The following is a 24,900-nucleotide window of genomic DNA, read 5'->3' as shown; positions in this document are numbered from 1 at the left end:
CTACTTGGGAGGCTGAGGCAGAAGAATCGCTTGAACCTGGGAGACTGAGGTTGCGGTGAGCCAAGATTGCGCCATTGCACTCCAGCCTGGGCAACAAGAGCGAAACTCCATCTCATTGAAAAAAAAAAAAAAAAAAAAAAAGAGAGAGATGAGGTCTCACTATGTTGTCCAGGATGGTCTTGAACTCCTGGGCTCAAGCAATTCACCCACCTCAGCCTCCCAAAGTGCTAGGATTATAGGTGTGATAGGTGTGAGTCACCATACCCAGCCAAAATATAAAAATATTGAGACAATTTAAAAAATTAAATTTTCCATTAACCATTTAAGTACTAATTCTTTCCTCCTAGTCTTTTCAAAATCAATCTTCTTCTTTTCTTGCTAATACTACTACCAGACTTAAGAAGTTATTAGAAAAATTTAAATCAGAATTTTTTTTTTTTTTGAGATGGAGTCTTGCTCTGTCGCCTGGACTAGAGTGCAGTGGCTCGATCTTGGCTCACTGCAACCTCCTCCTCCCAGGTTCAAGCAATTCTCCTGCCTCAGCCCCCTGAGTAGCTGGGATTACAGGTGCGTGCCACGACATCTGACTAATTTTGCTGTATTTTTAGTAGAGACGGGGTTTCACCACGTTGGTCAGGCTGGTCTTGAACTCCTGACCTCAGGTGATCCACCCACCTTGGCCTCCCAAAGTGCTGGGATTATAGTCATAAGCCACCAGGCCCAGCCTTAAATCAGAAATTTTTAGCTAAATATTTCCTTTTTTGTGTTTCCCTGTTCTTCCTACTAACACAAACAAAGCACAAATAGGCTGTGGGATCAAAATCTACTAACAATCGGACAATGCAGAATCCCCAACAGGGTTGAAGCAGAAATGCCAACAAGCTGCTCATGTTTACAATTATGGAAAGAATACCCTTCTTCTTCTTTTTTTTTTTTTTTAAATGGAGAAGGGGTCTTGCCATGTTGCCCAGGCTGGTCTCAAACTCCTGGGCTCGAGCGATCTGCCTGCCTTGGCCTCTCAAACTGCTGGGAATATAGGCATGAGCCATCAGCAGTGCTCAACCAGAATACCCAGAATGCCCTTCTTTTTTTGAGACAGAGTCTCGCTCTGTCAAGGCTGGAGTGCAGTAGCAAGATCTAGGCTCACTATAATCTCTGCCTCCCAGGTTCAAGTAATTCTCCTGCCTTAGCTTCCCAAATAGCTGGGATTACAGGTGTGCACCACCTCGCCCAGCTAATTTTTTGCATTTTTAGTAGAGATCGGGTTTCATCATGTTGCCCAGACTGGTCTCAAACTCCTAAGCTCAGGCAATCCACCCACCTTGGCCTCCCAAAGTGCTAGGATTATAGGCATGAGCTACCACGCCCAGCCAGAATACCCTTCTTGATAGAAGATGGCAAAAAAAAACATATTTTCAACTAATATTGCAATCTTTCATACCCACACTACAAAAAGTTAAAGATACTCTAGCATACTGTATATTTTATATATATGTATATATACATACATATATATGCATATATATGTATGTGTATATATATGTATTTTTTAAGAGACAGAGTCTCACTCTATTGCCCAGACTGGAGTGCAGTGGCACAAACTTGGCTCACAGCAGCCTCAAACTCCTGGGCTCAAGCAATCCTCCCACCTCAGCCAACTGAGCAGCTGGGACTACAGGCGAGTGTCACCATGTCCTGCTAATTTTTTTAATTTTTATTTTCATAGAGATCAGGTCTTGCTATGTTGCCCAAGCTGGTCTCAAACTCCTGGCCTCAAGCGATCCTTCTGCATTGGCCTACCAAAGTGCTGGGATTACAGGTATGAACCATTGTACCAGGCAGAAGATTCTTACATTATTGTAAACTTTTAACTCAACATCATAGGTGACCTCGGCCGGGCGCGGTGGCTCAAGCCTGTAATCCCAGCACTTTGGGAGGCCGAGACGGGCGGATCACGAGGTCAGGAGATCGAGACCATCCTGGCTAACACCGTGAAACCCCGTCTCTACTAAAAAATACAAAAAACTAGCCGGGTGAGGTGGCGGGTGCCTGTAGTCCCAGCTACTCGGGAGGCTGAGGCAGGAGAATGGCGTAAACCCGGGAGGCGGAGCTTGCAGTGAGCTGAGATCCGGCCACTGCACTCCAGCCTGGGCGATAGAGTGAGACTCCGTCTCAAAAAAATAAAAAATAAAAAAAAATAGGTGACCTCATCTGTAATCCATATCTATTTAGTTTAGTAGATCATATCTGTTTAACATTCCAACAGGACTAAACATATATAATCCATTGGCACTAAACTCTGAATAAAAACCTATTCACATTCTAATAACACTATGTTAATTTGTCTTCACTGTGATTAAGGTCAAATTCCATCATCAAGAAAATGAGCAAAAACACATACACAGGACTAAGTCTTTAAAACAGGTGAAGGAAAAGGAAGAAAAAAATTACTAACGTAGCAACCAAGACAAGTAATCTTTATGCCTCTCATAAAATGATCTAGAATCTACAGTACCAATAAAAAGGCAGAGAAAGAGAAACTAAAACCCATTCAGATGAATTGAATTAATGAAAGCATTTAAAGACCTACCATTTAAATCTTGAGAATTTTGTCACATTGGTTGAATATAAAGATACCTACTAAAACCACTGATTTAGGTTACTCTCTGGAAGCCTTTCTAGACTCCCTAGCTCTTAAAGGTAGAAGTATAAATCAGAGAAGGTAGTGAGAGAATACCAAACCTGCCTCACATTACAATGTTTTTAGAAATAGCTCAAGTAGGCTAGGCGCGGTGGCTCATGCCTGTTCCAGCACTTTGGGAGGCCGAGGCAGGCGAATCACGAGGTCAGGAGTTCGAGACCAGCCAGGCCAACATGGTGAAACCCCATCTCTACTAAAAATACAAAAAATTAGCTAGGCGTGGTGGCAGGTGCCTGTAATCCCAGCTACTCAGGAGGCTGAGGCAGGAGAATTGCTTGAACCCGGGAGGCACAGGTTGCAGTGAGCCGAGACCATGCCACTATACTCCAAGCAGGCGACAATGTGAGACTCTGTCTCAACAAAAAAAAAAAAAACAAAAGGAGAAATAGCTCAAGAATTACTAGAGGTTCAAGTAAAAAGGACCCCAAAAATAGTTACTGAATGAAATACTGGCCCCTAAGTATAAAATATTGCTACATTTTACATAAACATCTATTTCAAAAATCTTTCTTTTAATGATCCATCTTAGGATTGATCAAAATTGACCAAAATAAAAAGTTTTGATAGTAAAAAACAAAAATAAGTTCCCAGCACTATGTTGGTTTAAGACTATCAAACCAAATTATGCAAACTGAAAGTTACACAATCTGTTTTATGAGAGTTTAAATGTGAAGTTCACAGATGAATGATTACTCTTTAATATTCTGAATGAAGCCTTGAGGTTAAAAGGGACAGGCTGGGCACAGTGGCTCACGCCTATAATCCTAGCACTTTGGGAGACTGAGGTGGGTGGATCACCTGAAGTCAGGTGTTCAAGACCAGCCTGGCCAACATGGTGAAACTCCGTCTCTACTAAAAATACAAAAAATTAGTCAGGTGTGGTGGTGCATGCCTGTAATCCCAGCTATTTGGGAGATGGAGATAGGAGAATTGCTTGAACCTGGGACGCAGAGGTCGCAGTGAGCCGAGATCGCGCCACTGCATGATCTGTTGCACACCTGGGCAACACAGCGAGACTCCGTCTCAAACAAACAAACAAACAAAAAAGCAGGGGACAGTGAGAATATTTGGTAGTATGAGACTGAATCTCCAGAGACCTACACTTGAATGCACAGATCTCAAGACAGTCACATTTACCAAGTGTTCAAAACAAAAGAAAATTGGGTGCGGTGGCTCGCAGCTGTAATCACAGGGCTTTGGGAGGCAGAAGCAGGAGGATCACTTGAGCCCAGGATTTCAAGACCAGCACAGAAAACATGGTGAGACCCTATTGCTATATATATATATATATATTTTTTTTTTTTTAATTAGCCAGGGGTGTGAGGGCATGTACCCATAGTCCCAGCTACTCAGGAGGCTGAGGTGAGAGGCTCCCTTGAGCCCAGGAGTTTGAGGCTTCAGTGAGCTGCAATTACGCCACTACACTCCAGCCTGGGCAACAGAGTCATCCCCTGCCTTGAAAGACCAGAGGAGACTCTGTCTCAAAAAAAAAAAAAAGGGCTGGGTGTGGTGGCTCATGTCTGTATGCCTATAATGCCAGCACAGGGGGAGGGGGAAAGGCGGGGAGGGAAGAGAAGATAGAAGGAAACAGACACATGGCCATTCAATCTTCAGCTTACTTTTTTTTTTTTGAGATGGAGTCTTGCTCTGTCGCCCAGGCTGGAGTACAGTGGCATGATCTCGGCTCACTGCAAGCTCCACCTCCTGGGTTCACGCCATTCTCCTGCCTCAGCTGCCTGAGTAGCTGAGACTACAGGCGCCCGCCACCATGCCCGGCTAATTTTTTGTATTTTTAGTAGAGACAGGGTTTCACCATGTTAGCTAGGAGGGTATTCATCTCCTGACCTCGTGATCCGCCCGCCTCTGCCTCCCAAAGTGCTGGGATTACAGGCGTGAGCCACAGGGCCTGGCTGCTTACTTCTTTCAGGAAGTACATTTCTTCCTGCTTACCAGATCTTTGCAGGAAAGTGAAAAAAAATTTACTGGTACATTAAAATCTGGATGTTTTAAAATAAAGCACAGATCTCTACTTTATTTTTATACAAAATATCAACATTAAAATCTGGATGTTTTAAAATAAAGCACAAGTCTCGACTTCATTTTTACACTAAATATCAATAACATGTGGTAATGAGGGATTTGGGTACCAGGATAGTCAAAAGGAGCTCAAAAGTTTCAAAAGGCCAACAGTTTCTGTCTTCCTTCTTCTAAGATTAAATTCTGACTCCTTATAACAAAAATAAGATGACAAAAGGACATTTAGCTATCCAATTATACTTTATGTACTCTTATGTGAGGTTCATCAGAAAGATCTGATCAATACTTTTTTTTTTTGTAGAGACTGGGTCTCGATCTGTCATCCAAGCTAGAGTATAGTGGCCCAATCATAGCTCACTGCAGCCTCAAACTTCTGGGCTCAAGTGTTCCTCCTACCTCAGCCTCATGAAGAGGTGGGACTACAGGCATGAGCCACCACTTCAAGCTAATTTTAGTTTTAAAGATGGGGTCTTGCTTTGTTGCCCAGACTGGTGAAAAACTGCTGGCCTCAAGTGATCCTCCAGTCTCAGTCTACCTAGTAGCTGGGATTACAGGCATGAGCCACTGTGCCTGGCTCTTCTTCACTGTAGTTTTGATTTGCATTTCCCTAATGACAAATGATGCTGAGCATCTTTTCATGTGCTTACTGGCCATGTTCTCTGGAGAAATGTCTATTCGGATCCTTTGACTATTTTTTAATTGGGTTATTTATTTTTATACTGAGTTATAAGAGTTTTTAAACAGCTGGGTGGGATGGCTCACGCCCGTAATCCCACCGCTTTGGGAGGTGGAGGTGAGCGGATCACCTGAGGTCAGGAGTTCAAGACCAGCCTGGCTAACATGGTGAAACCCCATCTCTACTAAAAATATGAAAATTAGCTTAGGCCGGGCACGGTGGCTCAAGCCTGTAATCCCAGCACTTTGGGAGACCAAGACGGGCGGATCACGAGGTCAGGAGATCGAGACCATCCTGGCTAACACGGTGAAACCTCGTCTCTACTAAAAAATACAAAAAGCTAGCCGGGCGAGGTGGCGGGCGCCTGTAGTCCCAGCTACTCGGGAGGCTGAGGCAGGAGAATGGCATAAACCCAGGCGGTGGAGCTTGCAGTGAGCTGAGATCCGGCCACTGCACTCCAGCCTGGGCCACAGAGCGAGACTCTGTCTCAAAAAAAAAAAAAAAAAAAATCTACTGGATATATATATATATATATGACTTGCAAAAATTTCTTCCATTCTAGTGTGTTTTATCACTTTCGTGATGGCATCATTTGCAGCCTGTATATCTTTAATTCTGATGAAGTCTAATAATACCTATTTTTTTCTCTTACTGATTAGCTTTGGGAGAGTTTGCTTGTTTTTTTGAGACTGAGTTTCAGTCTTGTTGCCCAGGCTGGAGTGCAATGGCGTGATCTCGGCTCACTGGCAGCCTCTGCCTCCCGGGTTCAAGCGATTCTCCTGCCTCAGCCTCCTGAATAGATGGGATTACAGGCTCCCACCATCACACCTGGCTAATTTTTTGTATTTTTAGTAAATGGAGTTTCAGCAGAGTTCAAGGCCAGGCTGGTCTTGATTGAATTCCCGGCCTCAGGTAATCCGCCTGCCTCGGCCTCCCACAGTGCTGGCATTACAGGCATACAGACGTGAGCCACCACATCCAGCTTTTTTTTTTTTTTTTTTTGGAGACAGAGTGTCACTCTGTCACCCAGGCTGGAGTGCAGTGGCATGATCTCGGCTCACTACAACCTCCACCTCCTGGTTCCAGCGATTCTCCTGCCTCAGCCTCCTGGGTAGCTGGGATTACAGGCAGGTGGCACCACGCCCCGCTAATTTTTGTATTTTTGGTAGAGACAGGGTTTCACCATGTTGGCCAGGCTAGTCTTGAACTCCTGGCCTCCCAAAGTGCTAGGATTACAGACATGAGCCATCGCACTCGACTGTGGGAGTTTTATTTAACTCTCCAAAGGGAACAATTTTTCAAACTGAGAAAGAAATGTATAGTGCTAACTATGGCAGAAGCGAAGCAAAGCAAAGACAAATTACTTCAGCATGCTAAAGAAAACTTCCAAAATGAAATCAAGTCCCCTGATTCCAACCACTTTTAATTAAAGATTTTCAACCATTCTTAATTTGGAGGAATTTACCTAAAACAAAAGCACTTTTCCAACTGAATAGAAAGAGTACGCTGATGGATGTGGCCGATATGATACAGTGGAAGGACAAACTAGAATGAGAAAACCTGAGAGTGAGTCCACACGGAGAATCTCCATGAGCTTCTCATGGGACTCTTTTCTAAAACAGTTTAAAATTTCTACTCCAGTCACCTAAATGAGTTGTTGTAAGGCTTAAATGAGACAACAGTGTGTAAGAGCACTTACTAAATCATTTTGTATGGTTTAGGTACTTAGTCTGCCTTGTTTGGTACCAAATACTATAGTTACTCACGCTAGGTAAGTCAGAACACAATAATGTAAATGAGTTTTTTCATGACATGTACTTGGACTCATAATTTATAGTATTTATCTATTTTATCTGTAAAGTAATCCTTGTAAAAGGGCCTTGCTTTGATTCTTCAGGATTTAGTAGACCAGACACATTCTTTTTTCCTTTTTTGTTGTTGTTTTTGTTTTGAGACAGTCTCGCTCCCGTTGCCCAGACTGGAGTACAGTGGTGCAATCTTGGCTTACTACAGCCTCAACTTCCTGGATTCAAACGATCCTCCCACCTCAAACTCCTCCTGAGTAGCTGGGGCTACAGGCATGCACCACCAGGCCAGGCTAATTTTTGTATTTTTTTGTAGAGCCAGGGTTTCACCATGTTGCCCAGGCTGGTCTCGCACTCCTGGGCTCAAGTGATCTGTCTGCCTCAGCCTCCCAAAGCACTGAGATTACAGGTGTGAGCCACTGTGCTGGACCCAGACACAACATTAGTAAGAAAAATCAGGAAAAAACAATTAGAGGCCGGGTGCAGTACCTCATGCCTGTAATTCCAGAACTTTGGGAGGCCAAGGCAGGTGGATCACCTGAGGTCAGAAATTCAAGACCAGCCTGGTCAACATGGCAAAACCCCGTCTCTACTAAAAATACAAAAATTAGCCAGGTGTGGTGGCAGGTGCCTGTAAATCCCAGCTACTTGGACAGCTGAGGCAGGAGAATTGCTTGAACACGGGAGGCAGAGGTTGCAGTGAGTCAAGGTCACGCCACTGCACTCCAGCATGGGCAAGAGAGTGAGACTCCGTCTTAAAAAACAAAACAAACAAAAATATTAAACACAAGCTAATTTAACCCTGTACTCATTTTGACCTTAACCTACATATTTACACAAGTATTTGTAAGTATATATACTTAAAATACTTGTTAAATGTTACAAATTTTTTTTGGAGAGTAAGTCTCACTCTGTCACCCAGTCTAGAGTGCAGTGGCACAATCTCAGCTCACTGCAACCTCTGCCTCCTGGGTTCAAGCAGTTCTCTGCCTCAGCCTCCTGAGTAGCTGGGATTACAGGCGCCTGTCACTACGCCCGGCTAATTTTTTTAGTATTTTTAGTAGAGACAGGGTTTCACCATCTTGTCCAGGATGGTCTTGAATGCCTGACCTCGTGATCCGCCCGCCTCGGCCTTTCAAAGTGCTAGGATTACAGGCGTGAGTCACCAGGCCCAGTCCTGTTTTTAGTTTTTGAGACAGTATCTCACTCTGTCACCAAGCTGGAGTATAGTGGCATGGTCCTGGCTCACTGTGAACTCTGCTTCCTAGGCTCAAGTTCAAGAGATCCTCCCACCTTAGCTTTCCAAGGAGCTTGGACGACCGGCATGCACCAACACACCTGGCTAATTTTTTTGTGTGTTTTTTGTAGTGACAGGGCTTCACCATGTTGACCAAGCTGGTCTTGAACTCCTGGGTTCAATTGATCCACCTGCCTCGGCTCCCAAAGTCCTGGGATTAGAGACATGAGCCATCACACCCAACCAAATGTTACAGTTTTTTGTGAATTAGTTTTACATAGCACAGTCTCGTTCAAATATCCCCTCTTTAAAAAAGTTCAAAGACACTATATGGGAAAAAATTATGTTGCAATGAAGTGCAACACAGAGGAAATTATCATCCAATGTATGCATTAAGACATCTCATAGATTATTTTAGACAGAATTAAGCAGATAAATTGGACTTTAAAAATAAAGATCTGCTTTTGGCCAGGCGTGGTAGTTCACGCCTGTAATCCCAGCACTTTGGGAGGCTGAAGCAGGCAGATCACCTGAGGCCAGGAGTTTGAGACCAGCCTGGTCAACATAGCGAAACCACGAATCTACTAAAAATATAAAACTTAGGCGTGGTAGTATGCACCTGTAATCCCAGATATTTGAGAGGCCGAGGCACGAGAATCACTTGAACCCAGGAAGCAGAGGCTGTAGTGAGCTGAGATCATGCCACTGCACTCCAGCCTGGGTGACAGAGCGAGACCCTGTCTCAAGAAAAAAATAAATAAAGACCTGATTTCACAAGTATGAGCCAGTAGAAAGTCAGACACAGACACATATACCATCATCCTTAGTATTATCTTACTCAAGAATAATAGCTAGCTGTAGGTAAAAGCTCAAATCCTTCACTCCAGGAAAATACCCAGAAGGGATGAAGGTCAGGTAGGAGAGGACCAGAACAACTAACTATACAGCCAATACCTGGCAGAAGATTCAAAATGTAATGAACAACACAGATGATAATGGGATGAACACAGAGTTGCTCCATTCATGGGCCACTAAGGGTTAAACACTGCCTCTTCCCTATAGCGTAATTGTTTCTTCACACAAATAACCACTGTTATGCTATTACTCCATTATTCCTTTTAAATACTTACTATCATCTCCAACAGGACCTGCTGAACACTGTGCTGGAGGGTCCCTTGCCAGATCATTCAATTCCTACAGAAAAAAGAAAGAAAAGAAATATATTCAATGTAAATGTACCTTTTATCCATTACTAAAGTTTATATTGTTACCAATATTCTCTGTCATGCTGGTGAAACTCTTTTAAGAGCATTCCTTCAGAGTAAGAGATCAGTAGATTGGTGAATCTTTAAGGTATTTTGGATTCTCCAATGCAATGTATATTTTTTAAAGTGGGTCATTTTTGCTTTGTTCAGAGCTTAGTAAATAAATACAATGAGGAAGGTAAAACATGTATTATGGGCTGGGAGCGGTGGCTCACACCTGTAATCCCAGCACTTTGGGAGGCTGAGGCGGGCAGATCACTTGAGGTCAGGAGTTCGAGACCAGTCTGGCCAACAAGACTGTCTCTAGTGAAGATAGAAAAAATTAGCTGGGCATGGTGGTACATGCCTGCAATACCAGCTACTCAGGAGGCTGAGGCAGGAGAATCCCTTGAACCAGGGAGGCAGAGGTTGCAATAAGCCAAGATTGCACTACTGCACTCCAGGCCGGGTGATAGAGTGAGACTCCATTTCAAACAAACAAACAAAAACAAAAAACATGTATTATGTATTAAAGAATCATAAAAACTGTTTTTTTTTTTTTGTTTTTTTGAGATGGAGTCTCGCTCTCTTGCCCAGGCTGGAGTGCAGTGGCGCGATCTCAGCTCACTGCAAGCTCCGCCTCCTGGGTTCACGCCATTCTCCTGCCTTAGCCTCCCGAGTAGCTGGGACTACAGGCACCTGCCACCATACCTGGCTAACTTTTTGTATTTTTAGCAGAGATGGGGTTTCACTGTATTAGCCAGGATGATCTCAATCTCCTGACCTCGTGATCCACCCACCTCGGCTTCCCAAAGTGCTGGGATTACAGACACGAGCCACCACGCCCAGCCAAAACTGTTTTAATGTAAACATTTCATTTATTATTTTTCAAAAAAAAATTTAAGGCTAATTTTAGTACCTCAAAACTATTAGGTTACACTTGGGACAACCTCCTAAAGTCATAAATGTTCCAAAATTATACTGGACCATCTGACAAGTTGATACGTTTTCAATGGAAGTCCACTACCAGGGTTCTAAAAGTAGAAAAAACTTTGAAAGAATATATTTTAGACTGGGCACAGTGGCTCATGCTTGTAATCTCAGCACTTTGTGGGGTCAAGGCGGGAGGATAACCTGACGTCAGGAGTTCGAGACCAGCCTAGCCTGGTGAACATCGTGAAACCCCATTTCTACTAAAAATACAAAAATTAGCCAAGCATAGTGAGTGCATGTCTATAGTCCCAGCTACTTGGGAGGCTACGCCAGGAGAATTGCTAGAACCTGGGAGGCAGAGGTTGCAGTGAGCCAAGATCATGCCACTACACTCCAGCCTGGGGCAACAGAATGAGACTTTGTCTCCAAAAAAAAAAAAAAAATAAGTATTTAAAAGGCTGACTGAAGTAATAAAAGCCACCATCCATAAAGCTTTGTAGTTCCCAGGAGCGATGGCTCACACCTGTAATCCCAACACTTTGGGAAGCCAAGGCAGCGCCAATCACTTGAGGCCAGGAGCTTGAGACCAGCCCGGCCAACATAGCGAGACCCTGTACTAAAAAAACACAAAATTAGCTGGGAGTGGTGGCACACACCTGTAATCCCAGCTACTCGAGAGGCTGAGGCAGAAGAACCCGGGAAAGGGAGCTTGCAGTGAGCTGAGATCATGCCACTGCACTCCAGCCTGGGCGACAGAGCGAGACCCTGTCTCCAAAAAAAAAAATATTAAGACCCTGTCTCCAAAAAAAAAAAAAAAGCTTTTTAGTCAGAGACTCCTCTATTTGTAATAATGCTTTATAAACAGTTACCAGTTTCTCAGCTTTTTAAACATAAAAGCTCAGAAGCTTGAGACTTGTTATTGGGTGGGGACGCCTGAAAAATTACAAGGCAGGAAATCATACTATATTCCATTTCCCCTCAGCTTGGTTTTTGAGACAAAAACAAAGTTCTCAAGAACTAGTGTTCGATTATATTTGAAAACTACAACAGTAAAAAGAGAAAAGTCTAAGATTTTTTAAATCCAAAAACCATTTAGACTCTTATGTTGTTTCATCCTGTCTGTAAGTTTGGAGTACAAAGCATGAAGTTCAGAGATAAAGTTTGAAAAAGGGCCGGGCGCAGTGGCTCCTGCCTGTAATCCCAGCACTTTGGGAGGCTGAGACAGGCGAATCACGAGGTCAGAAGATCGAGACCATCCTGGCTAACACGGTGAAACCCCATCTCTACCAAAAATATAAAAAAATTAGCCGGGCGTGGTGGCGGGCACCTGTAGTCCCAGTTACTCAGGAGGCTGAGGCAGGAGAATGGCGTGAACCTGGGAGGCGGAGCATGAGTGAGCCGAGATTGCACCACTGCACTCCAGCCTGGGCAACAGAGCAAGACTCCATTTCAAAAAAAAAAAAAGAAAGTTTGAAAAGAAGGCTCTGGATTGAGATGATTAACTTACTCAAATATCTCAATTTTTGGATTTTGTGTCTCTAAAATAGAGATTTTCTGCCCATCTCAAGAAAAAAAGTAATAGTTCCCATTCTCAAATATTACTGACAGCACAGGTTGGTATAACTAAGAACATCTGGCTTTATTTAAGACACTGCTGTAGCAACAGGTTGTTATTAAAATATAACTTGAATTTAACAATTGAACAATTCTGAGGTCCTGCCATGTTCATTAAGTGGAATTTTACTTTTGATTTCACTTTAATCTTTTGCTCCTTTCAAACTGAGTTACTTTTTTCCATGCTGAATGACATCAAGGTTTTTAACTCAAGAGCTACGATTTATCTAAGCAGAATACAAGATCCATCAGTCTGTTTCACGAGCCAGTATGATATAATTTTAAAACCCTAAGCCAAACTCAGACTAATAGACCTTTAACGCGCTCATTCAACACTTCCTTGGCTGACGGCACTGATACAGCTGAATCTCAAAAGCATACTGCTAAGTGAAAGAAGCCAGACATAAGGCTACATGATGTATGATTCCATTTATATGACATTCTAGAACAGGCAAAACTATAGTGACAGAAAGCAGATTCATGGTTCCAGTGGCTAGAGGGAGTTGGAGGGGGGCATAACTATAAACAGACATGAAGAAAATCTGAGGAATGATAGAAGTGTTCAAAATCATTATTTTGGTAGAGATTGTACAACTATATGCCTATTTGTCAAAACTCAAATTGTACACTAAATTTTAAGGTATGTAATACTGTATCTCAAAGTTGTTTATTATTGTTTTTTAAAGGGGAGGTAAGGTCTCACTATGTTGCCCAGGCTGGTCTCTAATGCCTGGACTCAAGCAATCCTTCCTCCTCAGCCTCCCAAAGTGCTGGAATTACAGGTGTGAGCCACAGAGCCTGGCCAGTTTTTTATTCTTTTTTTTTTTTTTTTTTTTTTTTTTTGAGACGGAGTCTCGCTCTGCCACCCAGGCTGGAGTGCAGTGGCCGGATCTCAGCTCACTGCAAGCTCCGCCTCCCGGGTTCACGCCATTCTCCTGCCTCAGCCTCCCGAGTAGCTGGGACTACAGGCGCCCGCCACCTCGCCCGGCTAGTTTTTTGTATTTTTAGTAGAGACGGGGTTTCACCATGTTAGCCAGGATGGTCTCGATCTCCTGACCTCGTGATCCGCCCGTCTCGGCCTCCCAAAGTGCTGGGATTACAGGCTTGAGCCACCGCGCCCGGCCCAGTTTTTTATTCTTAAAAGCACATTTGGGCTGGGCACAGTGGCTCACGTCTGTAATCCCAGCACTCTGGGAGGCCAAGGCGGGTGGATCATGAGGTCAGGAGTTCGAGACCAGCCTGACCAACCTGGTGAAACCCCATCTCTAAAAAAAAATACAAAAATCAGCCAGGTGTGGTGGCACACACCTGTAATCCCAGCTACTGGGGAGGCTGAGGCAGGAGAATCACTTGAACCCAGGAGGCGGAGGTTGCTGTGAGCTGAGATTGTGATACTGCACTCCAGCCTGGGCGACAGAGCGAGACTCCATCACACACACACACACACACACACACACACACACACACACACACACACAGTACATTTGGATTCAGAAACAGATCTTTTTAAAAAAAGAAAAAAAGCACATAACTATCCATCTTTACATGTGCACAAAATATCTCCAAAGAATACAAAAGAAACGCCAGGCACGGTGGCTCACAGCTGTAATCCCAGCACTTTGGGAGGCTGAGGCAGGTGGATCACGAAGTCAGGAGTTCGAGACCAGCCTGGCTAACATGCTGAAACCCCGTGTCTACTAAAAATACAAAAATTAGCCGGGCATGGTGGCACACACCTGTAGTCCCAGCTACTCGGAAGGCTGAGGCAGGAGAATTGCCTGAACCTGGGAGGCAGAGGATGCAGTGAGCTGAGATGTCTTCACTGCACTCCAGCCTGGGTGACAGAGTGAGACTCTGTCTCAAAACGCACACACACACACACACACACACACACACACACACACACACACACACAAAACTAGTCAATAAATAATTGTCTTTAGGAAGGAAAGCTTAGGGGTGAGAATGGGAACTATATTCCTTTTATACATTTTGAATTTTATAAAAGTGTGTATACTGCCTATTTGAAAAATAAATTACCCTTTAAAATTTTTTTTCTCTTTTTTTAACCAAGTGGGTCTGTGCAAGAATTATCCTGACCACAAATGTGGATTAAAATAGCTGTTAAAAATTGTCATCATGGCCGGGCACAGTGGCTCACCTGAGGTCAGGAGTTCAAGACCAGCCTGGCCAACATGGCAAAACCCCATCTTTACTAAAGGTACAAAAATTAGCTGGGCGTGGTGGGGGCTCCTGTAATCCCAGCTACTTAGGAGGCTGAGGCAGGAGAATTGCTTGAACCTGGGAGGCAGAGGTTGCAATGAGCCAATATCACACTACTCCACTCCAGTCTGCGTGACAAGAGCGAGATACCGACTTAAGAAAAAAAAAAATTGTCATCATTTGCAGTGTAATCTAAATAGTGAAAACCCAATTACAGCAAATAAACATACAATCTATAAAACTGATTATCTCTACATCATGATGAAAACTGAAGTTGAATCTAGTTGGAACATGTGGGCAGAAAAAAATAATATCCCAATATATCAGGCTGTGTTTTAACAGTTGGCTTTAAACCTATACATTAATTTTAACTATTTTATGAGAAAGAACAACAGAGAAATAAAGTACAGCCAGCCCTCTGTGTCTACAGGTTCCACTAACTGTGGGTCAAATACACTGGGGAAAAAATGATGTCTGTACTGAACATGTGCAGACTTCTTTGGTCATTATTCCCTGAACACCACAGCATAACAACTATTCACAGAGCACTTACACTGTATTAGGTTTTGTAAGTAATCTAGAGATGACTTAAAGTATACAGGAAGATGTGCACAGGTTATATGCAAATATTATGCCATTTTATATCAGGGACTTGAGCATCTGTAGATTTTGGTATCCATGGAAGCACCTGGGACCAACCTTTCATGGATACTGAGGGAGGAATGTATATATAATTACGTTTAGAAAAAAGTGATAGGTAAGGAACTTTGACAGTTAAAGTAGAACATTCTCAATTTATAAAAAGATTCTCAACCCGGTGCAGTGGCTTACGCCTGTAATCCTAGCACTCTGAGAGGCTGAGGCGGGTGGATCACCTGAGGCCAGGAGTTCAAGACCAGCCCGGCCAACACTGGTGAAACCCAGTCTCTACTAAAAATGCAAAAATTAGCCAGGTGTGGTGGTGCGTGCCTGTAATTCCAGCTACCCAGGAGGCTGAGGCAGGAGAATTGCTGGAACCCGGGAAGCAGGGGCCGCAATAAGCTGAGATCGTGCTGTTGCACTTCAGCCTGGGCAATAGAGACTGTCTCAAAAAAAAGAAATTTTAAGGAAAAAAAAAAAAAGATAATTAAAGTAGAATACTGAAACTTTGAAAGCCAAAGACATATATGCATCACACCACTATAGCAAAAAGAAACCCTCTAAATTCCTTGAGGGGAAGGCATCCTTCAAGGGATGTGCAGATTTCCCTTTCACTATATCCTTGAGTAGGCAACTCAAGCTATTAGTCAGTAAAAATTAATGCTTCTTTACAAACCACCCTCCTTCCCTAATCATAACAATTATGAAACAAAATAAAAATAGCATGGGAAAGATGTGTTTACCCTTGGTCCTCACCCTATGGTGTAAGGTGAAAGGAACAAGACGGGAAACTGAAAGGGGTTATGATTAACTTTGTAGAAAAATGGCTCTGAAGTCAAGTTTTAGTAGTCTGAATATTGCTATACAAATCAAGGCTCTTTGGTGGTTAAAATCACACTATGAAAATATTTAAACAAAGATTATGATTCATAGCATTGTAATTTCAGGGCTGCGCATGGTGGCTCACGTTTGTAATCCCCACACTTTGGGAGGCTAAGCAGGGAGGATGACTTGAGGCCAGGAGCTCCAGACCAGCTTGGTCAACACAGTGAGACTCTATCTCCACAAAAAAAAAATTTTTTTTAATTAGCCCAGCATGGTGGAGGGAGCCTGTAGTCCTAGCTGCCTGGGAGGCTGAGGTAGGAGGATTGCTTGAGCCCAGGAGTTCAAGGCTGCAGTGGATTGTGTCACTATACTCCAGCCTAGGCAACAAAGTGAGAGCCCATCTCTAAAAAAAAGTACATATTTTAAAATACATTTTTCATATGTTACGTATGTGTTTATTACATACATACATACGTATTTGTGTGTTATATATACATTATATACATAATATATACATCATGTTATACATTATATACATTATATAACAATGTATACATTATGTTATATTTTTTTACATATTAAAAACATATATTAAAATACATATGTATATATAAAATTTCAGGGTCATAAGACATCATTTAGAACTATTCCCAATTTTATAAGAAAACAAAATACAAAGTAACCCAAGGGTAAGGACTTGAGTGTCCTGCTATACCATGGTTCTTTAAATCTGGATCTAAAATATTAGAAATGTACAAGTTAGAAATGTCTGAGAATCGGCCGGGTGCAGTGGCTCATGCCTGTAATCCCAGCACTTTGGGAGGCCGAAGCGGACAAATCACAACGTCAAGAAATCAAGACCAGCCTAGCCAACGTGGTGAAACCCCGTCTCTACTAAAAATACAAAAATTAGCTGGGCGTGGTGGCACTTGCCTGTAGTCCCAGCTACTCAGGAGGCTGAGGCAGGAGAATCACTTGAACCCAGGAGACGGAGGTTGCAGTGAGCCGAGATCGCGTCACTGCACTTCAGCCTGGGTGACAGAGCGAGACTCTGTCTCAAAAAAAAAAAGAAAAAGGCCGAGTGCGGTGGCTCAAGCCTGTAATCCCAGCACTTTGGGAGGCCGAGACGGGCGGATCACGAGGTCAGGAGATCGAGACCATCCTGGCTAATACGGTGAAACCCTGTCTCTACTTAAAAATACAAAAAACTAGCCGGGCGACAAGGCGGGCGCCTGTAGTCCCAGCTACTCGGGAGGCTGAGGCAGGAGAATGGCGTAAACCCGGGAGGCGGAGCTTGCAGTGAGCTGAGATCTGGCCACTGCACTCCAGCCTGGGTGGCAAAGCAAGACTCCGTCTCAAAAAAAAAAAAAAAAAAAAAAAAAAGAAAGAAAAAAAAGAAATGTCTGAGAATCTACATGGTATTTGGGAAATTAAGCTGAACCTCTTTTAAGACTACTGAACTGCAGCCGGGCACGGCGGCTCATGTCTGTAATCCCAGCACCTTGGGAGTCCAAGGTGGGCAGATCACGAGGTCAGGATATCGAGACCCATCCTGGCTAACACGGTGAAACACCATCTCTACTAAAAACACAAAAAAATTAGCCGGGCGTGGTGGCACACGCCTGTAGTCCCGGCTACTCGGGAGGGTGAGGTAGGAGAGTCGCTTGAACCCAGGAGGCGGAGGTTGCAGTGAGCCAAGGTCGTGCCACTGCACTCCAATCTGGGCAACAGAACAAGGCTCTGTCTCAAAAAAAAAAAAAAAAAAAAAATTACTGAACTGCAAAGAAAAAACAGTTAAACCAGTAGTTCTCAAAACTGAGATACTGGCCGGGCGCAGTGGCTCAAGCCTGTAATCCCAGCACTTTGGGAGGCCGAGACGGGTGGATCACGAGGTCAGGAGATCGAGACCATCCTGGCTAACACCGTGAAACCCCGTCTCTACTAAAACAAAAATACAAAAAACTAGCCGGGCGACGTGGCGGGCGCCTGTAGTCCCAGCTACTTGGGAGGCTGAGGCAGGAGAATGGCGTGAACCTGGGAGGCGGAGCCTGCGGTGAGCTGAGATCTGGCCACTGCACTCCAGCCTGGGTGATAGGGAGACTCCGTCTCAAAAAAAAAGAAAAAAAAAAAAACTGAGATACTGACACAGGAGGATCACCATCACAAGGAAGCTTATTAGAAATGCAAATTCACAGGCTCTATCCCACAACTACCAGGTCAGAAACTCTGAGGTGGAGTTGAACTGTTTTAACAAGGCCTCAGAAAATTATAATGCACACCAGAGCTTATTACTTTTATGTCTGATGAGTTAAAAAGTATCAGAGACAAAAGGTGATACTAGAAAACTCACTACCAACAAGATTTGAAGGGAAAGCAAGGGAAGGCAAATGACAAAATGGCAGAAACTGAAATCAAAGAGATGAGACTTAGAAGGCCAAGGTGTGTTCCAGGTTTTCTTTTTTTCCTTTTTTTTTTTTAAGACAGAATCTTGCTTTGTCGCCCAGGCTAGACTGTAGTGGAGTAATCTTGGCTCACTGCAACCTCTGTCTTTCCCAAGTTCAAGCAATTCTCCTGCTTCAGCTTCCTGAGTAGCTGGGATTACAGGCACCCGCCACCACGCCTGGATAATTTTTGTATTTTTAGTAGAGACGGGGTTTCACCATGTTGTCCAGGCTGGTCTTGAGAACTCCTGACCTCAAGGGATCCGCGCGCCTTGGACTCCCAAAGTGTGGAATTACAGGTATTAGTCACCGCACCCGGCCCCAGGTTTTCAAGACTGATTGAAGGTGAGCAATCTGTCATTACTACAGTACATGCATTCTCCCTGCCTCACTCCTTTCTTAACTAGGGGTGCAACAGAAACAATTTAATTTTTACTACTTGCTTATGTTCCCAGCACAACACTTCAGCTAATATTTGAAAATAACTGCTTGCATATTTTTAAATTATTAATTTTTAAAACTCAGGAAATATTAGTAACTCATAATTAACTTAGATGAGTTTGAAAGACATAATTTCTGACAAATCAAATTATCTGGTGCTGATAGACTTAATCCCTTAGCACTCTTACTTTCTTTTCTTTTCTTTTTTTTTTTTTGAGACGGAGTCCAGCCTAGGCTGGAGTGCGGTGGTGCGATCTCGGCTCTGCCACCCGGGTTCACGCCATTCTCTTGCCTCAGCCTCCCGAGTAGCTGGGACTACAGGTGCCTGCCACCTCGCCCGGCTAGTTTTTTGTATTTTTTAGTAGAGACGGGGTTTCACCGTGTTAGCGGTGAGATCATCACCGTGAGATCATCACCAGGATGATCTCAATCTCCTGACCTCGTGATCTGCCCGTCTCGGCCTCCCAAAGTGCTGGGATTACAGGCTTGAGCCACCGCGCCTGGCTGAGACAGCAACACTCTGTCTCAAAAAAAAAAAAAAAGAAAAAAAAAAAAGGCTAAACAAGACATGTGCAGTGGAGGCTGACGCAGTAAGACTGCTTGAGGCCAGGAGTTCAAGACCAGCCTAGGCAACAGAGCAAGACTCCATCTCTACAAAATAGAAACATTTAGCCAGGCATGGTAGTGCACATCTGTAATCCCAGCCACTTGGGAGGCTGAGGCCGGGTTATCACCTGTGCCTAGGAGTTGGAGACTGCAGTGAGCTATGATATGCCACTGTACTTCAGCCTAAGCAACAGACTCTGTCTCTAAAAATACTTTTTATAAAAACTAAACAAGGCACTATATTGTATTTATGCTGATAAAGTAAATTGTCTAAAATTCTGTTTAACAAAAGAAGATGCTGATTACCCTAACGTAAAACAAATAATTCAAAAAACTATAGACATTTTAAAGAAAATTCTTATTTTTTTTTGGAAACAGAGTCTCGCTATGTTGCCCAGGCTGGAGTGCAGTGGCGAGATCTCTGCTCACCACAAGCTCCACCTCCTGGGTTCAGGCCATTCTCCTGCCTCAGTCTCCCGAGTAGCTGGGACAACAGGCGCCTGCCACCATGCCTAGCTAATTTTTTGTATTTTTAGTAGAAATGGGGTTTCACCATGTTAGCCAGGATGATCTCCATCTCCTGACCTCGTGATCCACCCGCCTCAGCCTCCCAAAGTGTGGGGATTACAGGTGTGAGCTATTGCGCCCGGCCTAAGAAAATTCTTTTTTAGACTCATCATTGACCTTAAATACAAAACCAGATCTACACTTGAAGAGGGGGTGGAGAGTGTTAGTTAGAATCAGGAAGTCAGAGAATAAGGTCTATCACTGTTCGTTAAGTAGAAAAGGTCAGCTATGGTAAAAGCAGTTTTAAAGTCATTGAGTTCCGTCTAGTAAGTTATTTATATCCAATAAATTGTAGTTAAGACATTAACATTTGCCTACCACGTTTAAAGTTTCACAAAGGATAAACCAATATGAAATTCTGAGATTAAAAAAAAAAATTCTAAGCTAGACCCCAGATAATCTTTACCTATCTTCACAACAGCAGTTATGGTTTTAAAACATCAACACTAAACATTTGCAATTAAAAAGATTAGACTTATCTTTCTTAGGATGAAAAAAAATCTTAACTCTTTATTCTTTATAGGCCTCCTTTTCCTAGAAAGCTATTTTATTAACTGTACTATACAAATCTAGTATCATATATGGCACTATATAGCTATAAGTGTGTATATATATATATACATATATATATATATATATTTTTTTTTGAGACAGGATCTTGCTCTATCGCCAGGCTGGAGTGCAGTGGCGCAATCTCGGCTCACTGCAATCTCCGCCTCCCAGGTTCAAGTGATTCCCCTCCCTCAGCCTCCCTATATTTCATTTTTAAATTATCTACAACTACCAGAAGTTAACCTCTGCACAAACTCATCTCTATCCCTTTAATGTTTAATTATGACTCCTTGAATGAGAGACAAGGTGTATCATATTCTTCACCACATTCTGTAGAGACTGGAACGTGAGAGACACTCAAATGTCTTGAGTGGGTTAATGCTTAGTAGGGTACCAAGCAGAATTAGTGCTTAAATACTTACAAAGGTAAATAAAAAATTTCCAAAAGGAAGTCTAGTCCATTCAGCCCAATAACCAGGAAACAGAAAGTCTACAGGCCAGGTACAGGGACTCATGGCTATAATCCCAGCACTTTGAGAGGCTGAGGCTGGAGGACTCCTTGAGCCCAGGGGCTCGAGACTAGTTTGGTCAAAATAGTGAGACCCTGTCTCTACAAAAAATTAACAACAACAACAACAACAACAATTAGCCGGGATGTGGTAGCACATTCCTGTAGTCCTAGCTACTCAGGAGGCTGAAGCAGTAAGATTCCTTGAGCCCAGAAGTTTGAGGCTGCAGTGAGCTATAATCTCACCACTGTACTTCAAGCATCTTGCGGGAAGGTAAAACTCTGTCTCAAAAAAAAAAAAAAAAAAAGAAAGAAAAGACCTGCATGCGGCTGGGCATGGTGGTTCACGCCTGTAATCCCAGCACTCTGGGAGGCTGACGTGGGCGGATCACGTGAGGTCAGGAGTTCGAGACCAGCCTAACCAACGCGGAGAAGTCCTGTCTCTACTAAAAATACAAAATTAGCTGGGCGTGGTGGTGCATACCTGTAATCCCAGCTACATGACAAGCTGAGGCAAGATAATCGCTTGAACCCAAGAGATGGAGGTTGCAGTGAGCCAAGATCATGCCACTGCACTCCACCCTGGGGAACAACAGCGAAAATGCATCTTAAAAAGAAAAAAAAGTTAGTTTATAGTGACATACACAATATATTACGATGTAATTACTGAACTTGAATGAAAAAGGTGTTTTGGGCCAGGCGCAGTGGCTCACACCTATAATCCCAACACTTTGGGAGGCCACGGCACGTGGATTACCTGAGGTCAGGAGTTCGAGACCCTCCTGACCAACATGGTGAAACCCTGTCTCTGCTAAAAATACAAAAATTAGCCAGGTGTGGTGGCGCATGCCTGTAATCCCAGCTACTAGGGAGACTGAGGCAGGAGAATTGCTAGAACCCAGGAGGCGGAGGATGCAGAGAGCCAAGATCACACCATTGCACTCCAGACGGGGCAACAAGAGCGAAACTCTGTCTCAAAAAAAAAAAAAAAAGAAAAAAGAAAGAAAAAGGTGTTTTGGGGTAAATGTGGAAAACAGGAGAGAATAAGGAGTTTCTTTCTTTGAGTACTTTAGCAACCACTGAGATAGAAATGTGTTTATGAAGAGAATATAGTCATGCTAAACTTAACAAAAGGCATATATTCTGAGAAATCTGTAGCTGTAGAACATCGAAGTGTACTTACAAAAACCTAGATGGTACAGCCTAGGCCACATGGTATACAGCCTTACTGATCCCAGGCTACAAATCTATACAGCATATTACTGTACTGAATACCACAGGCAACTATAACACAATGGCATCTGTGTATCCTAAACATATGTAAACAGAAAAGGTACAGTAAAAACATGGGGGGGAGGCCGGGCGCAGTGGCTCAAGCCTGTAATCCCAGCACTTTGGGAGGCCGAGACAGGCGGATCACGAGGTCAGGAGATCGAGATCATCCTGGCTAACACGTTGAAACCCCGTCTCTACTAAAAAATACAAAAAAAAAAACTAGCCGGGCGAGGTGGCGAGCGCCTGTAGTCCAAGCTACTCGGGAGGCTGAGGCAGGAGAATGGCGTGAACCCGGGGGGCGGAGCTTGCAGCGAGCTGAGATCCGGCCACTGCACTCCAGCCTGGGCGACAGAGCAATACTCCGTCTCAAAAAAAAAAAAAAAAAAAAAACATGGGGGGGAAAAAGGTAAAAAATGGCACACCTCTATAGGGCACTCACCATGAACAGAGTCTGCAAGACTGGAAGTTGCTCTGGATGAGTCCATGGTGAGTGAATTTGAGTGTCTAGGACATTACTGATTATTGTACACTACTGCAGACTTTATAAACACTGTGCACTCAGCCTATAATAAATTTATTTTTTAATTTACCTTTTTTTTTTTTTTTTTGAGACGGAGTCTTGCTCTGCCACCCAGGCTGGAGTGCAGTGGCCGGATCTCAGCTCACTGCAAGCTCCGCCTCCCAGGTTTACGCCATTCTCCTGCCTCAGCCTCCCGAGTAGCTGGGACTACAGGCGCCCGCCTCGTCGCCCGGCTAATTTTTTGTATTTTTAAGTAGAGACAGGGTTTCACTGTATTAGCCAGGATGGTCTCAATCTCCTGACCTCATGATCCGCCCGTCTCGGCCTCCCAAAGTGCTGGGATTACAGGCTTGAGCCACCGCGCCCGGCCCCTAATTTACTTTTTTAAAAAAGGAATTACGCTACATTACAACAGCTACAACGTTACTAGGCAACAGGAATTTTTTGGCTCCACTGTCTTATGGGACCACTGTCATATCATCTGTCATTGACCAAAATGTCATTATGTGGCATATGACCGTATTCTCTGTTCATTATTGAATATCAAGAACCTTTCCCATTTTACCTTTCACTATCCTTTGCTCATTTCACAATTTTTTCCTTTTTTTTTTTTTTTGAGACGGAGTCTCGCTCTGTCGCCCAGGCTGGAGCGCAGTGGCCTGATCTCAGCTCGCTGCAAGCTCCACCTCCCGGGTTCACGCCATTCTCCTGCCTCAGCCTCCTGAGTAGCTGGGACTACAGGCGCCCGCCACCTCGCCCGGCTAGTTTTTTTTTTTTTTTTTTGTATTTATTTTTAGTAGAGACGGAGTTTCACCATGTTAGCCAGGATGGTCTCGATCTCCTGACCTCGTGATCCGCCCGTCTTGGCCTCCCAAAGTGCTGGGATTACAGGCTTGAACCACCGCGCCCGGCTTTTTTTTTTTTTTTTGAGATGGAATCTCACTCCGTTGCCCAGGCTGGAGTGCAGTGGCGTGATCTCAGCTCACTGCAACCTCCACCTCCTGGGTTCAAGCGATTCTCCTGTCTCAGCCTCCTGAGTAGCTGAGACTACAGGCGCCTGGCACCACGCCCAGCTAATTTTTGTATTTTTAGTAGAGACAAGGTTTCACCTTGTTGGCCAGGTTGGTCTTCAACTCGTGTCCTCAGGTGATCCACCCACCTCAGCCTCCCAAAGTGCTAGGATTACAGGCGTGAGCCACCGGGCCTAGCCAACTTCTTTCTTCAAATTGACAAAATTGTATATATTTGTCACGCACAACATGTTGTTCTGGAATATGAATACACTGTGGAATAGCTAAATTGAGCTAATTAACATATTATCATCTCACATACTTATTTACCTCACATACTTATTTCTTTTGGCAGTGAAAACACTTAAAAAATCTACTCTCAGCAATTTTTAAGAATACATGGTTATTGGTCACGTGCAATGGTTCACGCCTGTAATTCCAACACTTTGGGAGGCTGAGGCAGGTGGATCACCTGAGGTCAGGAGTTCAAGACCAGTCTGACCAACCTGGTGAAACCGCGTCTCTCCTAAAAATACAAAAATTAGCTGGGTATGGTGGTGCATGCCTGTAATCCTAGCTACTAGGGAGGCTGAAGCAGGAGAATCGCTGGAACCCAAGAAGCAGAGGATGGAGTGAGCCGAGATCACGCCTTTGCACTCCAGCCTGGGCAACACAGTGAGACACTGTCTCAACAACAACAACAACAACAACAACAAAAAAAGGCCGGGCGCAGTGGTCACGCCTGTAATCCCAGCACTTTGGGAGGCCGAGGTGGGCGGATCATGAGGTCAGGAGATCAAGACCATCCTGGCTAACACGGTGAAACCCTGTCTCCACTAAAAATACAAAAAATTAGCTGGGCGTGGTGGCGGGCACCTGTAGTCCCAGCTACTCGGGAGGCTGAGGCTGGAGAATGGCGTGAACTCAGGAGGTAGAGCTTGCAGTGAGCTGAGATTGAGCCACTGCACTCCAGCCAGGGCCATAGAGCAAGACTCCGTCTCAAAAAAAACAAATTTGAATCTAAACTACTCCAAAATCTGAAACTT

At 43.8% G+C, this 24,900-nt stretch overlaps 1 protein-coding gene across 2 annotated transcripts in view; it reads right to left on the bottom strand.

The window, feature by feature from the left end:
- UBE2D2 (ubiquitin conjugating enzyme E2 D2) overlaps nucleotides 1-24,900 on the bottom strand; it is a 68,006-nt gene that overhangs the window by 18,434 nt on the left and 24,672 nt on the right. For both annotated transcript variants that reach the window (XM_010388120.2, XM_010388121.2), the window contains exon 2: nucleotides 9,587-9,650. In XM_010388120.2, coding sequence (XP_010386422.1) covers nucleotides 9,587-9,650 — 64 coding nt within the window. The remainder of the gene's footprint in view (nucleotides 1-9,586; nucleotides 9,651-24,900) is intronic.

This window comes from Rhinopithecus roxellana, chromosome 3, assembly GCF_007565055.1.
Source record: "Rhinopithecus roxellana isolate Shanxi Qingling chromosome 3, ASM756505v1, whole genome shotgun sequence".
Classification (NCBI taxonomy): domain Eukaryota; kingdom Metazoa; phylum Chordata; class Mammalia; order Primates; family Cercopithecidae; genus Rhinopithecus; species Rhinopithecus roxellana.
The sequence above is the reverse complement of the archived record's forward strand: the minus strand, read 5'-3'. Positions and strand labels throughout refer to the sequence as shown.